The 24,385-nt window shown below is 38.2% G+C and overlaps 1 protein-coding gene across 2 annotated transcripts; it reads right to left on the bottom strand.

Moving 5' to 3' along the window:
- Positions 1-390: 390 nt before the first annotated feature.
- Positions 391-23,469, bottom strand: atp6v1c1b (ATPase H+ transporting V1 subunit C1b). 2 transcript variants are annotated; one of them, XM_034160160.1, is made up of 13 exons: positions 23,331-23,469; positions 21,934-22,117; positions 21,738-21,805; positions 20,933-21,018; positions 20,649-20,743; positions 18,814-18,905; positions 18,379-18,477; positions 10,312-10,380; positions 8,482-8,574; positions 6,005-6,098; positions 4,095-4,192; positions 3,889-4,012; positions 391-529 (listed from the first exon to the last, which is right to left on the bottom strand). In XM_034160160.1, the coding sequence occupies exons 2-13, from the start codon at positions 22,063-22,065 to the stop codon at positions 431-433; spliced, it is 1,149 nt and encodes a 382-aa protein (XP_034016051.1). In that variant the 5' UTR covers positions 22,066-22,117; positions 23,331-23,469; the 3' UTR covers positions 391-430. The 2 variants fall into 2 exon arrangements, with proteins under 2 accessions (XP_034016051.1, XP_034016052.1); XM_034160161.1 differs by lacking the exons at positions 21,738-21,805; positions 21,934-22,117; positions 23,331-23,469 and adding an exon at positions 21,101-21,202 and having other exon boundaries at positions 20,933-21,029.
- Positions 23,470-24,385: the final 916 nt, after the last annotated feature.

The following is a 24,385-nucleotide window of genomic DNA, read 5'->3' as shown; positions in this document are numbered from 1 at the left end:
AAGAATGTTCAACAGGTGCTGGCTTCATCCTTAAATAGGGGACACCTGATTAACACCTGTTTGTTCCACAAAATTGACAAACTCACTGACTGAATGCCACACTACTATTATTGTGAACACCCCTTTGTACCTTTTTTTTTTTTTTTACTAATAGCCCAATTTCATAGCCTTAAGAGTGTGCATATCATGAATGCTTGGTCTTGTTGGATTTGTGGGAATCTACTGAATCTAATGGTACCTTGTTTCCCATGTAACAATAAGAAATGTACTCAAAACCTGGATTAATCTTTTTAGTCACATAGCACTACTATTATTCTGAACACTACTGTACAAGTGGAAAAAGAACAAAAGAAAAAAATAATATTAATTCAGTCTGAATAAATTAAAACAGCACCACACAGAGTGGAACAACTGATGATGGCAACAATCTCTAAACTTTGTAGTCCAGCAGGTTGCAGTCAATCTTGTAGTAAACATAGGGGTAGTACTCCTGCTGGCTCAAGTTCAGACCTGGAATGTCCATAGAAGCCTAGAGAATGACAAAACAGCTGTGTTTGTGGCCACACACTGCAAAGTGTATTTAAAGATTAATAATAGGTATTAACAACACTAAGAATTGCATTATTATTCATGCTATTTATTTATTTATATAGCACTTTCAATCATAGATACAAGGTGCTTTCTCAATTAAAATCCAATTTTAAAAACAAAATATCATACATAAAACACAGAATTAAAAAAAATAAAATAAAATAAATGGGGACTTGCATCAAAGACCACATTTAAAACAATTTAAAACATTAAGCTAAGAGCTAAAAAAAAAATGAAAACAAAGCTGACCCCCCAAAGATCCCTGGTCCCTTGTACGATCAGAAAATCAAGGAGGATGTCATTGGATTCAGAAGGAATGCACAGCACAAGCCTCGGTCATACAACCCTCAGTGAAAGCACACAAGATGCCACGGTCACCATGAATTTTTGAGCATGTTCAAAACAAAAACAGAAGGGAAGCAGAGGCTGGAGGATGCTCAAAGGATGCACAGATGACGCAGAAAGAATGTACAGAGCGGGGGCGGCCATGGGCGGCCAACAGGCGCTACATGAACACACAATGATCAGGGCTGTTTGCTGTGATTTTTATAAATGAAGTTCATTATAAAGCACTATTGTTGTTGTTGTATTTACAATATAGGTTACCACAGGCGAATGCAACGGCAAACTAAATTCATTTGACCAATCAATCGCTATTGCAAAAAGTAAACAAACAGCTATTGACGCATAGTTTTTTCTTTTTTAGAGAGAGGAGATGTGATCAGACATGAGCAACCTCCATGGTGCACGTATTAATACAACACAAACCCACAGTGGGCATTTTTACTTGACTCTTTCAACACCTTGGACAGCGGCGCAGTCCGAATCCAATAAATCAGATAGGGAAAGTTTTGTCTTTGGCAGCTACACTCTAAAAAAGATCCACTGTCTCAATGAAAAAAACTGATGTAACAATTTGCATAGAGTTTGTTAAGTTATTTCAACTTAACTAGATAAGTTTTGTGGCATTAACTCGGCAACAGCTAAGTTGAAATAACTTAAAAAAATCTATGCAATTTGCAACATCAATTTGTTCTTTCTTTTTTAGAGTGTAGGCAAAGAGTGAGAGTCACCCAAAAAAGTGCTCAGGGGTCTACTAGGAGCCAGAAGCACTGCTGAATAGATACTCAAAGAATGGCATTGGTTGCCAAAGTGTGGCATAGAGGAAGTACAGAGGGCGCTTGGGGGACACTAAGGGAACGCATAGATCGCCAAGAAATTTGCTCTTTGGAACGCCAAAACAACGCACAAGGGACACTGAAGCACTTACAAAGAAAGTGTTTCTGTGTCCGGGCAAATTTTTTCAACATCATGTGTAAGGGACCCTTAAGTAGTGCACCTTAAACCTTATCTTTGTCACCAAACAGGAGGTTGTGTTTACTTTACTAAATCAGGAATAGGGTTTACAAGACAGTCTTATCTGTTGAACATGTTGAATAGAGGTGATAAAACCATCAAAGAGCCTCTTTGTTTCTGGATCTGAGGCAGAGAGATGTTTTCTCAGCATGAATCAATTTTTCCCGACTAAAATCTAACTCCCAGGGCAATACAGAGACACGTTCTGCTGGTTCTTCCACAGCATCAGCTGGAGTGTTAAAATTTCAGTCAAACTCGATGTAGTTGATTTGAACTGTTAAAGTGTTATTTGAACATTCCCTGTGTTAAGCCTTATAAATTGCTGTTTCTAAGGGTTGATCTAATCAGTGCTGGTTCACCTCTCTTAAAGTATTCTCAAAAGGTGTAACTAACTCTGTCCCGGAGTTAAGTGACAAATGAGAAATTGGACTTCTTGTGAGGAAGGTTGTGAGTTTTCAGGAAAGCTGTTGATTCAAAACCCGACCTGAGGCTTATGTCTGTGATATTCCCACAGTCAGTGCCCACACAGTTACCATTTCAAGTCCAAGCAGTGTTAAAAGTACTCCCACAAAATACTGCGAGTTTCAAGATTGCACTGTTGCAGAATGTCCTTGGACAGTATTAATTTAACTCTGAAAATCGTGGAGCTATACAAAACTCTGAAATGGTGTTAAAGTCAACTCTGTCAGAGTTCATTTAGCACTAGCCTTATTATTGTGTCTATATTTGATTAAATGGATCCTAAATTCAAAGATTAGATTAGATAGAACTTTATTGATCCCTTGGGAAGACTCCCTCAGCGAAACTGAGGTTCCAGCAAATATAAATACCAGACATACTGATAAATACTGATGCAAAGACATCTACGTACAACCCCAATTCCACTGAAGTTGGGACGTTGTGTAAAATGTACATAAAAACAGAATACTATGATTTGCAAAGTTCTCCAGATTCTCTGAATCTTCTGATTATATTATGGACTGTAGATGATGGAATCCCTAACTTCCCTTGCAGTTGAACATTGAGAAACATTGTTCTTAAACTGTTGGACTATTTTTTCATGCAGTTGTTCACAAAGTGGTGATCCTCGCCCCATCTTTTCTTGTAAACAGCTGAGCCTTTTGGGGATGCTCCTTTTATACCCAATCATGACACTCACAATTAGTGTCCCCAGTTCCCAAATGCTTATTGAGTGTTGTTAGAAGGAAAGGTGATGTAACGCAGTGGCAAACATACCACTGTTCCAGCTTTTTTGAAATGTGTTGCAGGCATCCATTTCAAAATGAGCAAATATTAGCACAAAAACAATAACGTTTATCAGTTTCAACATTAAATATCTTGTCTTTGTGGTATATTCAATTGAATATAGGTTGAAGAAGATTTGCAAATCATTGTATTCTGTTTTTATTTACATTTTACACAACGTCCCAACTTCATTGGAATTGGGGTTGTAAAAGACATCTACATAAATAATAAAATTACTAAACATGAATTTACAGTATTTCTAACATTTTAAATAAGCAGCGGGCAGCACGGTGGCTTAGTGGTTAGCAATGTTGCCTCACAGCAAGAAGATCATGGCAGCGATTCCCCATGGGATCGACTGTGTGTGGAGTTTGTATGTTGTCCTCCTGTTTGCGTGGGTTCTCTCTGGGTGCTTCCTCCTGCATCCAAAGACATGCAGCTTAGGTGGATTGGAAACTTTAAATTGTCTGTAGGTGTGCGTGCGAGTGTGAATGTGTATGTTTATATGTGGCCCTGTGACAGACCGGCGTCCTGTCCAGGGTGAACCCCACCTCACGCCCTATGACTGCTGGGATAGGCAGTTACAGTCTAGACGTGACTTCATCCCGCACTTTTGAATCGGTTTGTGTTTTTAGAAACAAGCTGAAATCCAACAAGTGCTGAAAGGGTAAGTGGGCGTGCATGACAGAGACTCACGTCGATGATGGCCGCGCTGCTGTCCAGATGTTTGTACAGGTCATAGAGCACCTCTCTGAGCTTCTTCATGTTCTTCTTATTAGGCTGGAGCAGCATGGCCTGGAAGTTGACTGGCAGTCCGTATCTGAAATAACACACAACGGCTACGTGTCATCTTTCACACGCAAGAATGTTAATCTCATCTGATGTGTTCATGACTTTCTCACCTCAAGACTGACTCCACAAACATACGCAGAGCTTTAATGTGAATCCATGCAATGAAGGCTTCACTGAAATTCACTTTCAGCCATCGCACCAAAGGACCCTAAATCAACAGGAGCAGCATGTTTAGTTTTCAACTTATATAATACATAAAAATTAAGAAATTATTTTAAAGCAGTGCTATTGTGTTAAAATCTGTTTTCATCCACCTTTCACATCTACAGTGCATCCAGGAAGTATTCACAGCGCTTCACTTTTTCCACATTTTGTTATTACAGCCTTATTCCAAAATGGTGTAAATTAATTTTTAGCCCCTCACAATTCTACTCACAACACCCCATAATGACAACATGAAAAAGTTTTTTTTATTATTATTATTTTGCTAATTTATTTAAAATAAAAAGCTAAGAAATAACATTCACAATTACAATTACAGCCTCAAGTCTTCTTGAATATGATGCTACAAGCTTGGTGCACCTATCTTTGGGCAGTTTTGTCCATTCCTCTTTGCAGCATGTCTCAAGCTCCATCAGGTTTGATGGGGAGCGGCGGTGCACAGCCATTTTCAGATCTCTCCAGAGCAGAGGTGGGACAAAGTCACTGAAAAGTCATTCTCAAGTCATCAATCTGCAAGTCCCAAGTCAAGTCTCAAGTCAGCTTGCAAACAATTGGTGGTCATTATGACTTGAGACTTGCTGATTCATGACTTGAGAGTGACTTGATGGTGACTTTATCCCACCTCTGGTTCAGAGATGTTCAATCAGATTCAGGACTGGGCTCTGGCTGGGCCTCTCGAGGACATTCACAGAGTTGTCCTGAAGCCACTCCTTTGATATCTTGGCTGTGTGCTTTGGGTCATTGTCCTGCTAAAACATGAACTGTCACCCCAGTCTGAGGTCAAGAGCGCTCTGGAGCAGGTTTTCATCCAGGATGTCTCTGTACATTGCTGCATTCATCCTCCCTCAATCCTGACTAGTCTCCCAGTTCCTGCCACTGAAAAACATCTCCACAGCATGATTCTGCCACCACAATACTTCACTTTTTCTCATCAGACCAGAGAATTTTGTTTTTCATAGTCTGAGAGTCCTTCAGGTGCCTTTTGGCAAACTCCAGGTGGGCTGCCATGTGGTTTTTGCTAAGGAGTGGTTTCCATCTGGCCACTCTACCATACAGGCCTGATTGGTGGATTCTTGCAGGGATGGTTATCCTTCTGGAAGGTTCTCCTCTCTCTAAATTTGTCATATAATCCAAAATGTCCCAGGGTCACTTATGACCCCGGAGAGATCTATGAGATTTTCAACATTACAGCTTCAGATGGTTATTGTAATTTGCCAACTCTAATCATTATATTTTACTGTTTAGCAGGGAAGCACAGCCAACACACCTAGAACAGCAAGATTTACAGCTGCACAAGCATCAAAACTGATTCTTGACACCAAGAGTGAGGATGAAAATAGCTCCATTGATGGAGATGATTCAGCATCAGACAGTGAAGATCGTACCTCTGAGATGTCAGATCACAATGATATACAATCGTTATGGAATACTGTGATGCTATAACTATCCTGCCACATTGTATTACATATTGCACTCAACAAAACTTTATTTTTATGATGTATTGTTTTCATTTTTGATGCAAAGACATAAAATACAAAGGAAATTAAGGTGCATTTTACATGATGTAACAGACAAGGTAATCGGTGTGTGTGCTTTTTTTGCCTAGGTTTTGGTAAAATAAATAGCAAATTCCATACTTTACTATATTAGATGATATTAGGGAGTGTGAAGAACCTCAAACCAATCATTTATATAGAAGTATTCCAATATAAAGTCAATGGGGTCATAAATGAGCCCACTCGGTCATATATTAGTTGTAAAACTGCTTGGTCGATTGAAGGGTTATCAGCAGCCATACAAACTGTTTCTTTTTGTCAGTCGACAAACGCGTCATCTCTTCTTTGTCCGCCTTCATCTCTTCCTCATTGTACAGGAAATCACGCACCGTAAACCTGGACCAGGACACACAACAGAACAGACACCAATCAGATCTGCACCAACCGCCAACACACAGACGTGTGCAACGCTCAAATTAGCCTGCACCTAAATGATGAGGCGAGGGACGTACACTCACACATTAACACACACCCGCGTCTCTGCGTCATACTCGTTAGAGAGAGAGATATCGCCGAGCGCTGGCAATTTCAACAAGCCCGAGCGTGTCTGTTCGACTGCTGGCATGGCTGCTTTCTAGCATAGGGTCAATGATGAATAAAATAAATGCAGCAATATAAAAGTACTTAAAAATGTAGTATTTGCAAAACAGCACACTAATTAATATAAACATGTTACATATATTTTTGTGTATCTATTATTTTGTTTCCTTTACTATTTGTTTTGGTATTAAGTAATTACTTAATACTCATTTTGAAAGAAAAAATAAGATTTTTAAATTTGATTTCTTCATAGGTATACTGCCTGGTATATTGCCACATAAAGTACAAAGAGAGTTGCTGGTATTCACTGAAAAACAAAATGATAAAAACCAAAAACCTGATTTTCTTATAAAAATGTAGATGAGCACAAAAAAGAAAAAAAAAAAATCATTTTATCACCAAAACTAAAGTATGTGTTTATATAGGTAAAAGGTGGTCACACATTTGACTTTCTTTCTTTCAGTTAGGTCCCCCCCCCCCCTCAAATTAAATGCAGCTAAAACATCTACAAATTACCATATATACATTGTGAATATGAAGGGTTTTATCAAATGCTCTTGAATTATGACAGCTGGAACGATTTTTGTGATAGCAGCACGCTATGTAGCATTTCTGCCTGTCACCATGATTGCATCACTCTAATATACACAATTCTGGATATTATCATATTATATATCATTCTGGCTATATTTATATAATATGTATATGTCGCGGACATGAACGAGCGAAGCTCTTCAGCATCTCACCCCCTGCCGTTTTAAGCATTTTTCTTTATTTGCCTCTCGCATGCCTGTCCTCACCACCTAACTATGTCATTGAGGTCCTTCAGACTGTTTATTGACCAAATGCTTCAGGGGAGCATTAGCATGGCTAAATCCTTTCAGCTTCTGGGGGAGCTCCACCCCCCAGAACCCCCACTTTTTTGAACATTTTTCATTTTTTGCTTTTCAGCTTCTGGGGGCGGGGGGGAGGGGCTCCACCCCCCCACCCCAACCCCCCGTAATTACAGCCCTCTTAACCCGCTGCCACTTTAAGCATTTTTTTTAATGTACATGTAAATTAATATTCAAAGTTTTCAGCTAGTTGACAATAGGGCTGTACAATATGGCCAAATTATCGTATCTCAATACTGTCATAAAGTGTCTTATAAAGTATTCTCAAGTAATGGCTGTTTGAGGAGGGAGGAGGGAAAGTCATTTAATCATAATTAATAAGTAAATATATGCACCAAACAAGACTAAAATCTAACCAGTTTATCTATTCCACAGGATGTACCTGTGGTGAAAATATCAAGTGTCTGCTATGCACAATTAATGTGTTATTGCTTTCAGAAAAAAAAGATATAGATATATAAGATATAGAAAATATATCTATGTATCTATCTATCTATTTATCTATCTATAGATAGACAGATATAGATAGATAGATAAAGACAGATAGATAGATAGATAGATAGATAGATAGATAGATAGATAGATAGATAGATAGATAGATAGATAGATAGATAGATAGATAGATAGATAGATAGATAGATAAAGAGAGAGAGACAGACAGACAGATAGATAGATAGATAGATAGATAGATAGATAGATAGATAGATAGATAGATAGATAGATAGATAGATAGATAGATAGATAGATAAAGACAGACAGACAGATAGATAGATAAAGAGAGACAGACAGGTAGATAGATAGATAAAGAGAGACAGACAGACAGACAGACATAGATAGATAGATAGATAGATAGATAGATAGATAGATAGATAGATAGATAGATAGATAGATAGATAGATAGATAGATAGATAGATAGATAAAGAGAGAGAGACAGACAGACAGATAGATAGATAGAGAGAGACAGACAGACAGATAGATAAAGAGAGAGAGACAGACAGACAGACAGATAGATAGAGAGAGAGAGACAGACAGATAGATAGAGAGAGAGACAGACAGATAGATAGATAAAGAGAGAGAGACAGACAGACAGACAGATAGATAGATAGATAGATAGATAGATAGATAGATAGATAGATAGATAGATAGATAGATAGATAGATAGATAGATAGATAGATAGATAGATAGATAGATAGATAGATAGATAGATAGATAGATAGATAGATAGATAGATAGATAGATAGATAGATAGATAGATAGATATGTAGGTAAAACAAAGTTCTTTACTTGTTGTCTCTGGCCTTGTGTTTGAAGTCATCTACAGCTTTCCTGAAGAGAGTGACACTGAACAGGCCGCTGTCATTATCTTCAAACAGCAGCCTTTGGGAAAAACAACATGAGTTCAGAGGTTAAGATGAAAAGCAAAGACAAAACGAGATCCAAAATGTTCCATTCGTTTTCAGCCTCACTATCAAAATGTAAGACTACTCGTTGACCCATTTCCCAAACTAAAATCCTACTCAACCTAGCCAGCCGTTTTCATCTACTCTCTCAAAGCTCAAGATGGAACAGCGACGCTTGAAAAGCAGTTGACTTTTAGAAGGTGCTACGAAAAAGGCCGTAAGAGCACACTTTGTACTGTGACATACTCTAACTGAGGCTGATAACTTCCCAAACTATCCTCATATAAGCACAGGATGTGGAGATGTGCCTGTATTTCTCTCACTTCCGTGTGTCTTATCGCCATCTACTTCAGACAAGAGAAAACCAAACAAGGATGCAAGGAGGAACTGCTTAAACATTTAGTTTATTACGATTAGGTCAAAATTTGTGGTGGGCTCATGGACTATAAAGAAACAACATACAGTGCCCTCCAAAAGTATTGTTTATGCCATTTCAAATACAAAAAGTAAATCATTGTTCTCAATATAGAAATTTCTAAAATTATCTTCCTTAAACTCAAACTTAAAGCAAATCCGTACAATAACATAAATTAATTAAAAATATAAAAGCAAACATGATGGGTTGCATAGGTTATGGGCCTCTTGGATATAAAAACTGTAAATAATCTGGGTTTTTTTGCCAGTTTTTTCACACAAGTCAGGGGATGGATACATGAACATTTCCAAGACACTGAATATGTCTTGGACTTTCTTAAATTAAAGATTTTCTTAAAAATAAGACCTGAAAGTTCAGCTACAATTTGCCAGAAGGTACATCTGAGATGCAAGCTGAGATCTGATGTTTTGAAGAAGCCTATAACTACTTCTGGGTTGTCTGGGTGTCTTGGTGGCTTTCCTCACTCTTCTCCTTCTTGCAGACTCACTCCATTTTTGAGAACTGTCTACTCCACAAAGATTTACCATAAAGTGCCATACTGTTTGCATTTCTTCATAACTGATGTAAATAAAGTCCAACACATATTCAGTGACTTAGAAATGTTTATGTATCCATCCCCTGACTTGTCTGAAGAAAACTGGCAATTAAACTGATTATTTACAGGTATTATACCAAAGGGGCCCATTACATATGCAACCCATCATCTTGGATTTTATATTTTTTATTAATTTATATCATGTTGTGGAGATTTTCTTTCAGTTGGAGTTTAAGGAAGATAATTTTAGAAATGATTATGTTGAGAAGCCTGATTTATTTTTTTGTGTTTGAAATGGCATAAACTAATTAAAATGTGTGAAATACCAAGGGGTCCACTACTTTTGGAGGGCACTATAACTCAGTGAAAGCAGATAAAGTATAAATCCTGCATATAAGTGAAGGTCAGAGGATGATGCTGCTTTATGTCTGTTCAGGAAATACAAGTTGCTTGGTTACGGCACCAAGATGAGCCGCTTCCATCCAAAGCATGAACACGAAGCCTGAAATATTATGTTGTCAAACTGGGAAAAGGTCAACTGTTTTTTACAGGTCAATCGTGAAATTCTTCTAGTTTTAATCAGAATCAAGCAGAAAACTCGTCTTTGGAAAAAAAAAAAAAACATTCCAACGTAATAAAAGTTACATACGCATCAGAAATCATCTCACTCCTACAGCTGATCATTCCTAGTGTTATATTAGAGAAAAGAAAAACAAACAATCATTTCGTCGGTGAAGACTTACTTAGTGGAGCGTGGCACCACCATTTCTGCCAGAGTTTCATACGTCTTCTGCCACTCAACATAACTCGTCCTGTCACATGGCAAAGGAAAATAAATCCAAGTGACGTCTTCTTATTAACAATCACAGGCTTACATCATAATTTGAAAATTATCAACAAGGAAACAGACTGATAGAGAATCTGAAATATTAAATTACTTGAACACATGTATTTGATACTTAATACAATAGAAATTCATATAAAACAATATATGTTTAAACATATCAAAACATTTTTCACAAAATGAAATTAAAAGTTTTGTAGTAACTTCATTCAGTTTTAATGTTGTTGTTGCTGTTTTTTTTTTTTTTAAGGAATCTCCATCATACCAGCAGTGGATATAGGGCAACGCAGTCTTATTTGAACCCTGCGTGATATCGCGGCATTTCACCACTTATGGGGACAGTCGGTCCCATTGCGCCATATATACACAGCATAACTTCACATGGAAAAATGGTGCACTGTTTTGTTTTTGACTGCAATCACCAAAGCAGTCGCGAAACGTGCAGGTTTTTTTTGGCTCCCAGTGGAGAAGGGAAGACGGGGCAAATGGAAGACGTCGTGTCGGTAAGTGTTAGCCTACACAGCTAACCCGCAAAACCGCCTCGACACGTTTGAGCTCCGGGTCATAAACAAACCGCAATACATGTCCACTTTCCAGCACATCATCACTTTTTCTTTGTATTTTCACTTTCTTTGCACGTAATTTGCCCAAAATCTCAGAGAAAGCACCGTGTTTCAGTCTCCGGAAGTACAGAAATGACATCATATGCATCATATTTGACCCCTTTAGCACCCGCCCTCAAACAAGACTGCACTGCCCAATTGATGAGTAAAAATTAATAAAACATTTTTAACAGCTTGCCCTTAGCTAACACTGAGCTCTTTGTCTTTAAAGGAGTACTCCTTTATTTTTTAAAAACTTCTTATATTTTTTTATTTGAAAAGTACAGCTTCACCTAAGCTCACACCCAATACTGTGCAAAAAAACTTGCATAAATATGAATAAATTAGGAATAATGAAAAATATCAAACATATGATATTTATAAATAAATTTTAAAATTCACTGATTCATTTTTCATTCATCAAATTTGATTATTGCTGAAATAGGACTGTTTGTTGATTTTAAATAAAATTTTCTGTTGAGCTGTTGAGCACCCCGCTTGTAGCACACTAACCTCCATCAACACTTGTTTCCAATTCCACAAAATTTTACCTTGGAAAAAAATTTTCAAGGTCAAAGTCCTGTTAGAAGTGGCTTTTCATAAGCTAAAATAGAAGTGAACAAATGTCAGGAGTTAGTTCGTCCAATGAATCAAAGTGTTTTGTGGTGTTGTTAGGGTCTTCTTTTTTCAACTTTTTCAGTTTCTGAATTATTTTTCTGATAATTTTCACAGAACATTGGTTATCTCTGCAATGCACAATTTGTCGTTGCTTTTTGGCTCTTGGTTTCTGACTGATAACTGGAAAATAGACAAACAGGCATAAAATTGGAACCTCCATCCAATTTTGATGGTGTAGGTAAATCAATAAATCAAATCAAAATCAAATCAATTTTATTTATATAGCGCCAAATCACAACAAACAGTTGCCCCAAGGCGCTTTATATTTTAAGGCAAAGCCATACAATAATTACGGAAAAACCCCAACGGTCAAAACGACCCCCTGTGAGCAAGCACTTGGCGACAGTGGGAAGGAAAAACTTCCTTCTAACAGGAAGAAACCTCCAGCAGAACCAGGCTCAGGGAGGGGCAGTGCTCTGCCGGGACTGGTTGGGGCTGAGGGAGAGAACCAGGAAAAAGACATGCTGTGGAGGGGAGCAGAGATCAATCACTAATGATTAAATGCAGAGTGGTGCATACAGAGCAAAAAGAGAAAGAAACACTCAGTGCATCATGGGAACCCCCCAGCAGTCTAAGTCTATAGCAGCATAACTAAGGGATGGTTCAGGGTCACCTGATCCAGCCCTAACTATAAGCTTTAGCAAAAAGGAAAGTTTTAAGCCTAATCTTAAAAGTAGAGAGGGTGTCTGTCTCCCTGATCTGAATTGGGAGCTGGTTCCACAGGAGAGGAGCCTGAAAGCTGAAGGCTCTGCCTCCCATTCTACTCTTACAAACCCTAGGAACTACAAGTAAGCCTGCAGTCTGAGAGCGAAGCGCTCTATTGGGGTGATATGGTACTAAGAGGTCCCTAAGATAAGATGGGACCGGATTATTCAAAACCTTATAAGTAAGAAGAAGAATTTTAAATTCTATTCTAGAATTAACAGGAAGCCAATGAAGAGAGGCCAATATGGGTGAGATATGCTCTCTCCTTCTAGTCCCTGTTAGTACTCTAGCTGCAGCATTTTGAATTAACTGAAGGCTTTTCAGGGAACTTTTAGGACAACCTGATAATACTGAATTACAATAGTCCAGCCTAGAGGAAATAAATGCATGAATTAGTTTTTCAGCATCACTCTGAGACAAGACCTTTCTAATTTTAGAGATATTGCGCAAATGCAAAAAAGCAGTCCTACATATTTGTTTAATATGCGCATTGAATGACATATCCTGATCAAAAATGACTCCAAGATTTCTCACAGTATTACTAGAGGTCAGGGTAATGTCATCCAGAGTAAGGATCTGGTTAGACACCATGTTTCTAAGATTTGTGGGGCCAAGTACAATAACTTCAGTTTTATCTGAGTTTAAAAGCAGGAAATTAGAGGTCATCCATGTCTTTATGTCTGTAAGACAATCCTGCAGTTTAGCTAATTGGTGTGTGTCCTCTGGCTTCATGGATAGATAAAGCTGGGTATCATCTGCGTAACAATGAAAATTTAAGCAATGCTGTCTAATAATACTGCCTAAGGGAAACATGTATAAAGTGAATAAAACTGGTCCTAGCACAGAACCTTGTGGAACTTCATAATTAACCTTAGTCTGTGAAGAAGATTCCCCATTTACATGAACAAATTGTAATCTATTAGATAAATATGATTCAAACCACCGCAGCGCAGTGGCTTTAATATTTTATGGTCAACAGTATCAAAAGCAGCACTGAGGTCTAACAGAACAAGCACAGAGATGAGTCCACTGTCTGAGGCCATAAGAAGATCATTTGTAACCTTCACTAATGCTGTTTCTGTACTATGATGAATTCTAAAACCTGACTGAAACTCTTCAAATAGACCATTCCTCTGCAGATGATCAGTTAGTTGTTTTACAACTACCCTTTCAAGAATTTTTGAGAGAAAAGGAAGGTTGGAGATTGGCCTATAATTAGCTAAGATAGCTGGGTCAAGTGATGGCTTTTTAAGTAATGGTTTAATTACTGCCACCTTAAAAGCCTGTGGTACATAGCCAACTAATAAAGATAGATTGATCATATTTAAGATCGAAGCATTAATTAATGGTAGGGCTTCCTTGAACAGCCTGGTAGGAATGGGGTCTAATAGACATGTTGATGGTTTGGAGGAAGTAACTAATGAAAATAACTCAGAACAATCAGAGAGAAAGAGTCTAACCAAATCCTGGCATCACTGAAAGCAGCCAAAGATAACGATATGTCTTTGGGATGGTTATGAGTAATTTTTTCTCTAATAGTTAAAATTTTATTAGCAAAGAAAGTCATGAAGTCATTACTAGTTAAAGTTAAAGGAATACTCGGCTCAATAGAGCTCTGACTCTTTGTCAGCCTGGCTACAGTGCTGAAAAGAAACCTGGGGTTGTTCTTATTTTCTTCAATTAGTGATGAGTAGTAAGATGTCCTAGCTTTACGGAGGGCTTTTTTTTATAGAGCAACAGACTCTTTTTCCAGGCTAAGTGAAGATCTTCTAAATTAGTGAGACGCCATTTCCTCTCCAACTTACGGGTTATCTGCTTTAAGCTGTGAGTTTGTGAGTTATACCACGGAGTCAGGCACTTCTGATTTAAGGCTCTCTTTTTCAGAGGAGCTACGGCATCCAAAGTTGTCTTCAATGAGGATGTAAAACTATTGACAAGATACTCTATCTCACTCACAGAGTTTAGGTAGCTACTCTGCCCTGTGTTGGTATATGGCATTGGAGAACATAAAGAAGGAATCATATCCTTAAACCTAGTTACAGCGCTTTCTGAAAGACTTCTAGTGTAATGAAACTTATTCCCCACTGCTGGGTAGTCCATCAGAGTAAATGTAAATGTTATTAAGAAATGATCAGACAGAAGGGAGTTTTCAGGGAATACTGTTAAGTCTTCAATTTCCATACCATAAGTCAGAACAAGATCTGATCTTATATTAACATATAAGAGTGGAGGAAGGTGCACACAGGTGGACTACATTCTTTATAGGAGATGCAAGCTAAAAGAAATCACAGACTGTAAGGTGGTAGCAGGAGAGAGTGTCACTAGACAGCATAGGATGGTTGTTTGTAGGATGACTTTAGAGGTAAAGAAGAAGAAGAGAGTGAGAGCTCAACAAAGGATCAGATGGTGGAAGCTGAAGGAGGAAGACTGTTGTGTGAAATTTAGTGAGCAGGTGAGAGAAGCACTAGTTGGAGGGGAAGCAGTTTTGGACAACTGGAAAAGTACTGCAGATGTGGTGAGGGAGACAGCTAGGGCAGTACTGGGTATGACATCTGGACAGTGGATGGAAGACAAGGAGACTTGGTGGTGGGATGAAGAGGTCCAGGAAAGCATAAGGAGAAAGAGGTTGGTGAAAAAGTTTTGGGATAGTCAGAGAGATGAAGAAAGTAGACAGGAGTACGAGATGCAGCGTAAGGCGAAAAGAGAAGTGGCAAAAGCAAAGGAAAAGGCATATTGCAAGCTGTACAAGAAGTTGAATAGTAAGGAAGGAGAAAAGGACTTGTACCGATTGGCCAGACAAAGGGACAGAGCTGGAAAGGATGTACAGTAGGTTAGGGTGGTAAAAGATGCACATGGTAATGTGCTGACAAGTGAGGAGTGTGTGCTGAGAAGGTGGAGGGAATATTTTGAAGAGTTGATGAATAAAGAAAATGAGCGAGAGAAAAGGCTGGATGATGTGGTGAGAGTAAATCAGGAAGTAAAAGAGATTAGCAAGGAAGAAGTGAGGGCTGCTATGAAGAGGATGAAAAGTGGAAAGGCAGTTGGTCCAGATGACATTCCAATGGAGGCATGGAAATGTCTAGGAGAGATGGCAGTAGAGTTTCTAACCAGATTGTTTAATAAAATCTTGGAAAGTGAGAGGATGCCTGAGGAGTGGAGACGAAGTGTGCTGGTTCCTATTTTCAAGAACAAGGGTGATGTGCAGAGCTGCAGTAACTACAGAGGCATAAAGCTGATCAGCCACAGCATGAAGTTATGGGAAAGAGTAGTAGAAGCTAGGCTTAGAAAACAGGTGAAGATCTGTGAGCAGCAATATGGTTTCATGCCGAGAAAGAGCACTACAGATGCAATGTTTGCTCTGAGAATACTGTTGGAAAAGTACAGAGAAGGACAGAAAGAGTTACATTGTGTTTTTGTGGACTTAGAAAAAGCTTATGATAGGGTGCCAAGGGAAGAGTTGTGGCATTGTATGAGGAAGTCTGGAGTGGCAGAGAAGTATGTTAGGGTAGTGCAGGACATGTACAAGAATAGTGTGACAGCGGTGAGATGCGCAGTCAGAATGACAGACTCATTCAAGGTGGAGGTGGGATTACACCAAGGATCTGCTCTGAGTCCTTTCTTGTTTGCAGTGGTGATGGACAGGATGACAAATGAGATCAGACAGGAGTCCCCATGGACTATGATGTTTGCAGATGACATTGTGATCTGTAGTGAGAGTAGAGAGCAAGTTGAGTCTAGTCTGGAGAAGTGGAGATATGCTTTGGAGAGAAGGGGAATGAAAGTCAGTAGAAGCAAGACTGAGTACATGTGTGTGAACGAGAGGGAGCCCAGTGGAATAGTGCAGTTACAAGGAGTAGAAGTGGTGAAAGTAGATGAGTTTAAATATTTGGGGTCAACTGTTCAAAGTAATGGAGAGTGTGGTAGAGAGGTGAAGAAGAGAGTGCAGGCAGGGTGGAGTGGGTGGAGAAAGGTGGCGGGAGTGATTTGTGACCGAAGAATATCAGCAAGAGTGAAGGGGAAAGTTTACAAAACAGTAGTGAGACCAGCTATGTTGTATGGTTTAGAGACAGTGGCACTAACAAAAAGACAGGAGGCAGAGCTGGAGGTGGCAGAGCTGAAGATGTTGAGATTCTCTTTGGGAGTGACAAGAATGGACAAGATTAGGAATGAACATATCAGAGGGACAGCTCAGGTGGGACGGTTTGGAGACAAAGTCAGAGAGGCGAGATTGAGATGGTTTGGACATGTGCAGAGGAGGGACCCAGGGTATATAGGGAGAAGGATGCTGAGGATGGAGCCACCAGGCAGGAGGAGAAGAGGGAGACCAAAGAGGAGGTTCATGGATGTGCTGAGAGAGGACATGCAGGTGGTTGGTGTGACAGAGGAAGATACAGAGGACAGGGTGAGATGGAAACGATTGATCTGCTGTGGCGACCCCTAACGGGAACAGCTGAAAGACAAAGAAGAAGAAGAAGAAGTCAGAACAAGATCTAAGATATGATTAAAGTGGTGGGTGGACTCATTTACATTTTGAGTGAAGCCAATTGAGTCTAATAATAGATTAAATGCAGTGTTGAGGCTGTCATTCTCAGCATCTGTGTGGATATTAAAATCGCACACTATAATTATCTTATCTGAGCTAAGCACTAAGTCAGACAAAAAAAGGTCTGAAAATTCACAGAGAAACTCACAGTAACGACCAGGTGGACGATAGATAATAACAAATAAAACTGGTTTTTGGGACTTCCAATTTGGATGGACAAGACTAAGAGTCAAGCTTTCAAATGAATTAAAGCTCTGTCTGGGTTTTTGATTAATTAATAAGCTGGAATGGAAGATTGCTGCTAATCCTCCGCCTCAGCCCGTGCTATGAGCGTTCTGGCAGTTAGTGTGACTCGGGGGTGTTGACTCATTTAAACTAACATAATTATCCTGCTGTAACCAGGTTTCTGTAAGGCAGAATAAATCAATATGTTGATCAATTATTATATCATTTACTAACAGGGACTTAGAAGAGAAATAACAGAAAAATACGAGTGACTGAGGCACTTTTCATTGAGATATAATGCAAAATCTCCACCAAATGGGCTTTTCAATATTAAATTCAAATGTCCCCCATTCCACAATCTGGATCAGATGTGGATTAAACTCTGTCATGTGATAGTGAGTGTCAGTCTGCACCTCACTTTCAAATATGAGAGTGATTGGGGCACATTTGATTAAGACATAATGTAAAATATACATTACATGTGGTTTTCAACGTTAAATTTAAATGGCCACAAAATCTGTCATCTGGATCAGATCCTGATCAAACTTTGTCAGTCGATAAAGAATACCATCGTACATAATGCTCTCAAATATGAAAGAAATATGAAATATGAAAATGTGAATATGAAATAAATATCATCTTTTTGATAGAGTTATGATTTTTGAAAATTTGTTCAATGTTAAGGGACAGGGACTTTTCCAATTTTCCAAGATTTTTCCTGACTTTAACCTTTGACCTATGACCTCTAAAATTAAATCAGTTCTTGCCTATCAGGATATAAATCTTCAGTAAAAATTTCATAACAATATATGAAAAACTGAGGGCTCCATGCTGTTCACAAACAAACAAACAAACAGGGGTAAAAACATAACCTCCTCCAACTTCGTCATGTCTAAAGTGTTTGCACCCCACTGTATGAACCTCAAAAATTTGTCTTAATGAAAATCTAAATCTTATGTGTGTTTATAACTTTGTCATCAAATATGTTTAAAAATATAAACAACTTACTTTGAATGGTTATCTGGCACTAACTCAGTTATACAGAGTTACTTCAATACACTTCGGAGGGTTAACAGTTTCTAAATCTAATCTAATTTATGAGTTAGTGGTGAATGGACATTTTTGGTTAGATATATTTCAGGGATTGTGCCTTTAATTTTAGCATCACACATTCAATTCCTAAGGCTTTATAGATTGTGGTGTTGACACTTACTTTGGTACAACCACCAGCATGGTAACCAGGTACTCAGAATCCAGTACAAAGTCCTCCTTCCTCACTATGTCAGCCAGACTCCTGGTCAACAAGCTCCCCCTACAGGATAATATTAAAAAAAGAGGAAAAATATTTTTATTCTGCTGACAAATTCCCTAAATACTCATTGCTAACGCAGATGTGCTTTAAAAGGTCCACAAAATAAATAAATAAATAAAAATAAATGAAGTATCACAAATACGGTAGTCCCACGGAGGTGTGAGAAAATCTGGCAACTTCCTTCAATGTTAGCATTGAAGGAAGTTCATTTCCATGATGTGTTACTACTTTGTACTATTAGATAAGCTTCATTAGACTAATGTGTTTGCCTTTGCACAGCATTTCTTGATACTAGTTCATTCAATCAGGGATTAAAAGCTGTTCATTATTACTCACGCGTTCTTCCTCTCCAGGTTCTGCAGGTTCCCCTTCAGGTTGTTGTAGGCTGAAGCTCTGGCCTTTAGGTCGTTGTCTATCTGACTCACTTGCTAGAAATCAAGGAGGAGACATGTCATCGTAGAACGTAAAAAGATAACATTTAGCAACTATCAACGGTGTGCAAAAACTGAAATTCAAAACTCCACATCATACACAAAGTTCTGTGATCACAAGATCTAAATTCAGCAAACTATTTTGTTTAAATTACACATGGCACAAAACACAACACACTATTTAACTGAGGAATGCCCAACTTTATTTTGCTGCTGCGCAAAACAGCCGTATTTGGCCATATTATGAATTTAACCAATGAGATTGTCATCTGTCATTACCTTTACCAGCCAGGTTTGCTAGATCCTGGCATATTTCTATTTATATAGTGGATTCAAGTGACAGGTTTTCTGGTGAGAAAGTGGGTCTGCATGCAATGCATCAATATATGCAAGCAGACCATTTATGGGAGGAACCATCAAAGCTCCCTGAGGTGAAGCATGAAAATAATGTTTTGTGTTGTCCCAAAAGTGAATTTTAAAATGTTTGTCAACAATAATGGGAACAAATAGCAAAAGCACGAGGGTATGTGGACACAGACTGTGTGCATAGTTCCTGACACACTAAGACACACACACACACACACACACACACACACACACACACACACACACACACACACACACACACACACATTGTACAACAAAGTGACATAAAACAGCTACAAGTGATGGTAAAAAAAAAGAAGTAGTGAACAAGAGAAGCCACTGGAGGGCATTAAGAGTGTAAATATCCATCGAGGCACCATCTGTCCATAAATAAGTTGAAGAACAGATGGAGCTGCTGTTGGCACTTAACCCGTGACAGTCTATATCTTAGAGATCCCTTGATCCCCAGTTGATTTACTTCATGATGTCACAGCTCTATATCAGAGCAGAAAGCTCAAAGGGATAGGACTTGGACTACCAATACACAGACCCACGTTTGATTCCCAGTAATGCTGTCGGTTTCCTTGAACAACACATTTCATTAAAATCACCTCAGTCCAACCAGCTCTAAATGGGTACCCATGTTTGCTACGGAGGTAACCGGCATCAGACTGTCAGAGACTCAAATTATCCACGTCATGCTACAGAATCCAGGGATTAGCTCCAACATCAAAGGGCCTTAGGGCCTATACTTACTTATTCCGCTATATCATAAAGAAAAAAGTTGGGATATGATGAATAATAAAATAAATATAGACTTTGTTGTTGTTTTTGGCAATACCCCGTTTAATAACTTTCGTAAAGATTGGTCCTTAAACGTTTCAGCTAACAAATACCAATGACAACATAACCTCTTTGGTGTGGGTAATAATAGCAATCAGTAATACATTTAGGAGTTTATATTTCATCCCATATTAGACTGACTTTAAAAAATGATTTCCAAGAATAAAACATCCAATGGCACTTTGGCACAAATATTGTGGAATAATATAATACCTACAGGCTCAAACATGTCGCGTGTTTTTGATATTGTGGGTGGTTCGTGGTCACTTCCACAAAAAACAGAACTCCCCATCATGTTCTGGCAGCCCCCCCCCCCCCCCCCCCCCCCCCCCCCCCCCCCCCCCCCCCCCCCCCCCCCCCCCCCCCCCCCCCAAAAAAAAAACATCTGTTCAAATTTTAAGTCCTTTATTCTGGACTTCATATAAAAGTTAAAACTGCTCATTAAGCAATCTGAACTTTCTAGGCTTGAGGAATATTTCAAAGCAGAAATCTAGCAGTGTCTGAAAGCCAAAAGAGTATTTCTAAACATACCTTGGAGATGATCTCAGAGATGTTTTTCAGTGACTGTTTGATTGGATACTTAGCCATGTCCCATTGAAATCGAGTGATGTAAGTGACCAGATCAACTGTTGAGAGCAGATACAAGATCATCAACACTGGGCGTGTCTACCATGATGATCGATTACACAGTATTATCTTTGTTTTGTTTTTTAAAGTCCTATCAAAGAGATAAACACTGTGTCTGCCATACTACCATGTCAACAAACTGTTAGCAACATATCTCATATTAGTACCAGTGAGTGTCTGGTCATTACCTCCATTGGCCAGTAGGTTCTCCTGGACCTTGTCTCGGCTGTCCTCCAGAACATCAGCCATGTACTGGGCAACCTTTTTTACCACGCTGATTGCCAACAGACATGAGAAGTCAGTTTACAGACGAAGAAGGCCACCAAACAATCACAGTGGTTCTTTAACAAAACTGTTAATTTGGCATTTTACAACCTTAATTATATCAAAACATTACTAGAAGTTGAGTCTCTGAGTGCCCTACTCGCCTTTGAGGATTGCTTTGCAAAAATCCTCTGACAGTACATGGGGAAAATACCACAGGAGATATAAAAACCCACAAATTTTCACTTTCTGAAATAACTAACAAAAAAAAAAAAAAAAAGTTTGAAAAATATTTGGAAAAAAAATTCATGACATTCCTTTTTTTTTTTTTTTTAAAGATGCACTAAATAACAACAACAAACATTATGTAGTCAGCTTCTCTGTTAAGGTAGCCAAGGCATTAGCACCTTTTTTCCCCACTGTTAGCTGAACCAGGTAACATAAGACAGCTGACATTTAAAGTACAACAGCAGTATATGACGTAAGTACAATACTCATAAAATGCAAGACTGTGTTAATAATTATACTATACAATTTTTGGTTTTGGTAACGTGGCTGCTACAGGTGGCCCATTGATAACCATGGATCCCCTTTTCAGTAATTTGTGGACAAACACATTTCTATCATTCCAGGTAACTAAAGGTGAGTAGAGCACTCAGAGGCTTGATCTATAATAATAATAAAAAATGTTTAAAACTGATGAACTTGTCCATTAATTTTAAGGTTTACCTTTCCACAAATGTGTCAAGTTTTGCCAGCTCATCCGATAGACCCACTAATACGTCTAGTGTCCCAACCTGTAAGAAACAGAGCAAAAAAAATGTTCATTATAAATATGCAATGTTCATTCATTGTCATATTTGTGTCCACTAATGTACTGCCCGTGGCTACAACGGAGCAGCAATGTGTATTCCTTGTAGATAACCTTAAGGTCAGGAATGTTGAACTTGTAATTGGTAGAAAGGTTGTTGGTGCGGCTGGTGGCCGCCATCAGCTTGTCCCACGTCTGCTGGCAAGTCTTCTCCCCAGGAGCAGAGATTAACCAGAATTCCATCATTATTACAGGAAAGACGTTTGTCCAATAAACCTCTGATGAAAGTCAGTCGCTGAGATAAATCAAGACGGAAATTGCTGATTAGAACTATTTAGTCATTTAGTGTAGTCATTGCAAGCAATCACTAAGAAACACTTCATTATGGTCTTTAACTTAGAATAAAAATACAATCAAATCCCAGGGTTCAATCTTTTAATGGTATTCTAACTGTAACTTAATAAGACAACTGGTTGTGAGTAACTGAGTGAATAATAGTTAATGGGTTTTGTGCTGCAGAAAACACAAAAATCTGACAATTTTAGCAAAGTAGTTAATGTTGATGGACTAATCAGTTAATCAACTAACTGTTACAGCTCTTGAATCTACAAAGCAACTTGGTAACATTCAGTAACTAGTAATAAGATGCAATATATTATCACCTCCACCAATGAGGTTATGGCTTCACCACTGTCCAGACTTGGTGGAAATATGGAATTTAGACCAAGGAAGAAACCGTGAACATATGGAGTGGATCCATTAAAGGAGTTGGAGCCTGGTAATTTTTGCCCCAAAACTTCTTGACTCAGCCACTTTAAACAAATTTGCACCAAATGTTAATGGTTTCTTCTATGGTTCAAACCCCATACTTCCACTAAATGTATTAAAAAAAATATATCAGTTCGGAAATCAGTAATCCAATGATAACAAACAATCAGACTCCAGTGGAATCAGAACCTCCTTGGCAAAGGCAACTAAAACATACATTTAAAAAAGGTATTTAAAAAAAGGTATATATAGTACTAATATTGAAGAACAGGTGAGATTTATTTTGTTGATGGCGGTATACCAGTTCAGAGTGCCATTCTAGTTATGAATGAATAACTACACAAACGTCAGCTGCTTTCATTTACATTCTGATTTGTTTCAGTCACATAAATAGAAAAAAATCAGATGTGAGGTTATACTTTGATCAGTCACATTGTGTGCATTACTGTTCCTCTTTTTTTTTTGGATGTGTTAATTCATTGCAGGACTTCCTCGCAGAGCTGCGTCATCATCAGTTCATGTGATCAGTTTATGTAGAAATCATCTTCAAATAAAATATACAGATTTCAAATTGGAGATCATCACCTTTTAAAAAAATCAATCAATAATTTTTGTTGTTTAAATGAATAAAAAAAAATCGCAGGCAGCTAACAAATGGTACAGAAACATGTGGTTAAATTATCCCGCGCTGTCAGTCACGACATTAATAATGTTGTTTTCCGACTTACCGGCGCGTTTAATGGCTTCGGTATTTGCGCCACTTCGTGCTATTCAGCAAAACAGCCGCAACTTTCCACACATAGCGCAGATAATAATAAGAGCTTTTGATTCAGAAGTCCTTCAGCAGAGGAAGACACACAGTCAGCTGATCAGACATGTGCGTCTGCGCAAAAACTGATGCGCACTGTTGCCTTCGGACACATAAATGTTAAACGTAAAATGTTAAATTCACATCTCCGAATAGAAAAAAAAATCGATATGTCACGTTGTGATGGGTTCAGCATCTTTTATTTGAAGTCGGAAAATGTAGTAATATGCATTCTGTACACAAATAGATGCTATTATTATTATTATTATTATTATTATTATTATTATTAAAAGTAATTGACACTTTAGATGCTTGGGGGAGGAAGTAATTCAAAACAAGAAACAGTTTAATTTGTTAGAGTTTCGTTGTTTGGAAGGATTTTAAATAAGGCATTAATATATGGAAATTTTAGAAGTAATTTTCAGAGCGTCTTTTTTCCGAAATGCTGACTATTTTTTCCGTCAGTACCCAAAGGCAGCATGACAGTTTTTTTTTAAGCCAGTCAGACTCAATATCGGCCTCTTTTGGTGAAATGCATCAACTACATCATTACAGCATTTATTTTATTTTCTTTGGTATTTGCACAGACTGGGTATTTGTGAAATAGCGCCCCACCAGTAGGGTGGGGGCGCTATTTCGATACTGTTATATTCGATACAACTGTATCGAATATAACTTCGCTATATTCGATACTGTTGTAACTGTCATTTTGAATTCATTTAATTACATTTATCAGGAAAAAAAAAATACAGCAAACAATAAAATAGAACCATCTGAGGTGCCAAAATAATCCAGGTACAGTATCAAATTACAGAAGTTCAATATGTAGAAACTGAAAGCAAGTCAACAATAAGGTAAAAATCTAGTTACATGTATATTTTTTAAAAGAATCATACTAATGAAAAATGCAATCAGTATAATACATTTTAAATTCCCTAGGATCCTTTGTTCTTGAACAGTAACAGTAACCTTGTTGTGCTTACAATGTTA

The sequence above is a fragment of the Thalassophryne amazonica genome, chromosome 20 (assembly GCF_902500255.1).
Source record: "Thalassophryne amazonica chromosome 20, fThaAma1.1, whole genome shotgun sequence".
NCBI classification, from domain to species: domain Eukaryota; kingdom Metazoa; phylum Chordata; class Actinopteri; order Batrachoidiformes; family Batrachoididae; genus Thalassophryne; species Thalassophryne amazonica.
The sequence above is the reverse complement of the archived record's forward strand: the minus strand, read 5'-3'. Positions and strand labels throughout refer to the sequence as shown.

Bases quoted from the DNA above. Each gene is read 5' to 3' on its own strand.
- atp6v1c1b (XM_034160160.1), bottom strand. From the start codon at position 22,065: ATGATGGAATTCTGGTTAATCTCTGCTCCTGGGGAGAAGACTTGCCAG. The intron at 21,806-21,933 runs GTTATCTACAAG...TGTTTCTTACAG, and splicing joins TCAACATTCCTGACCTTAAG to GTTGGGACACTAGACGTATT. The intron at 8,575-10,311 runs GTAAGTCTTCAC...TTTTTCCCAAAG, and splicing joins GTGGTGCCACGCTCCACTAA to GCTGCTGTTTGAAGATAATG.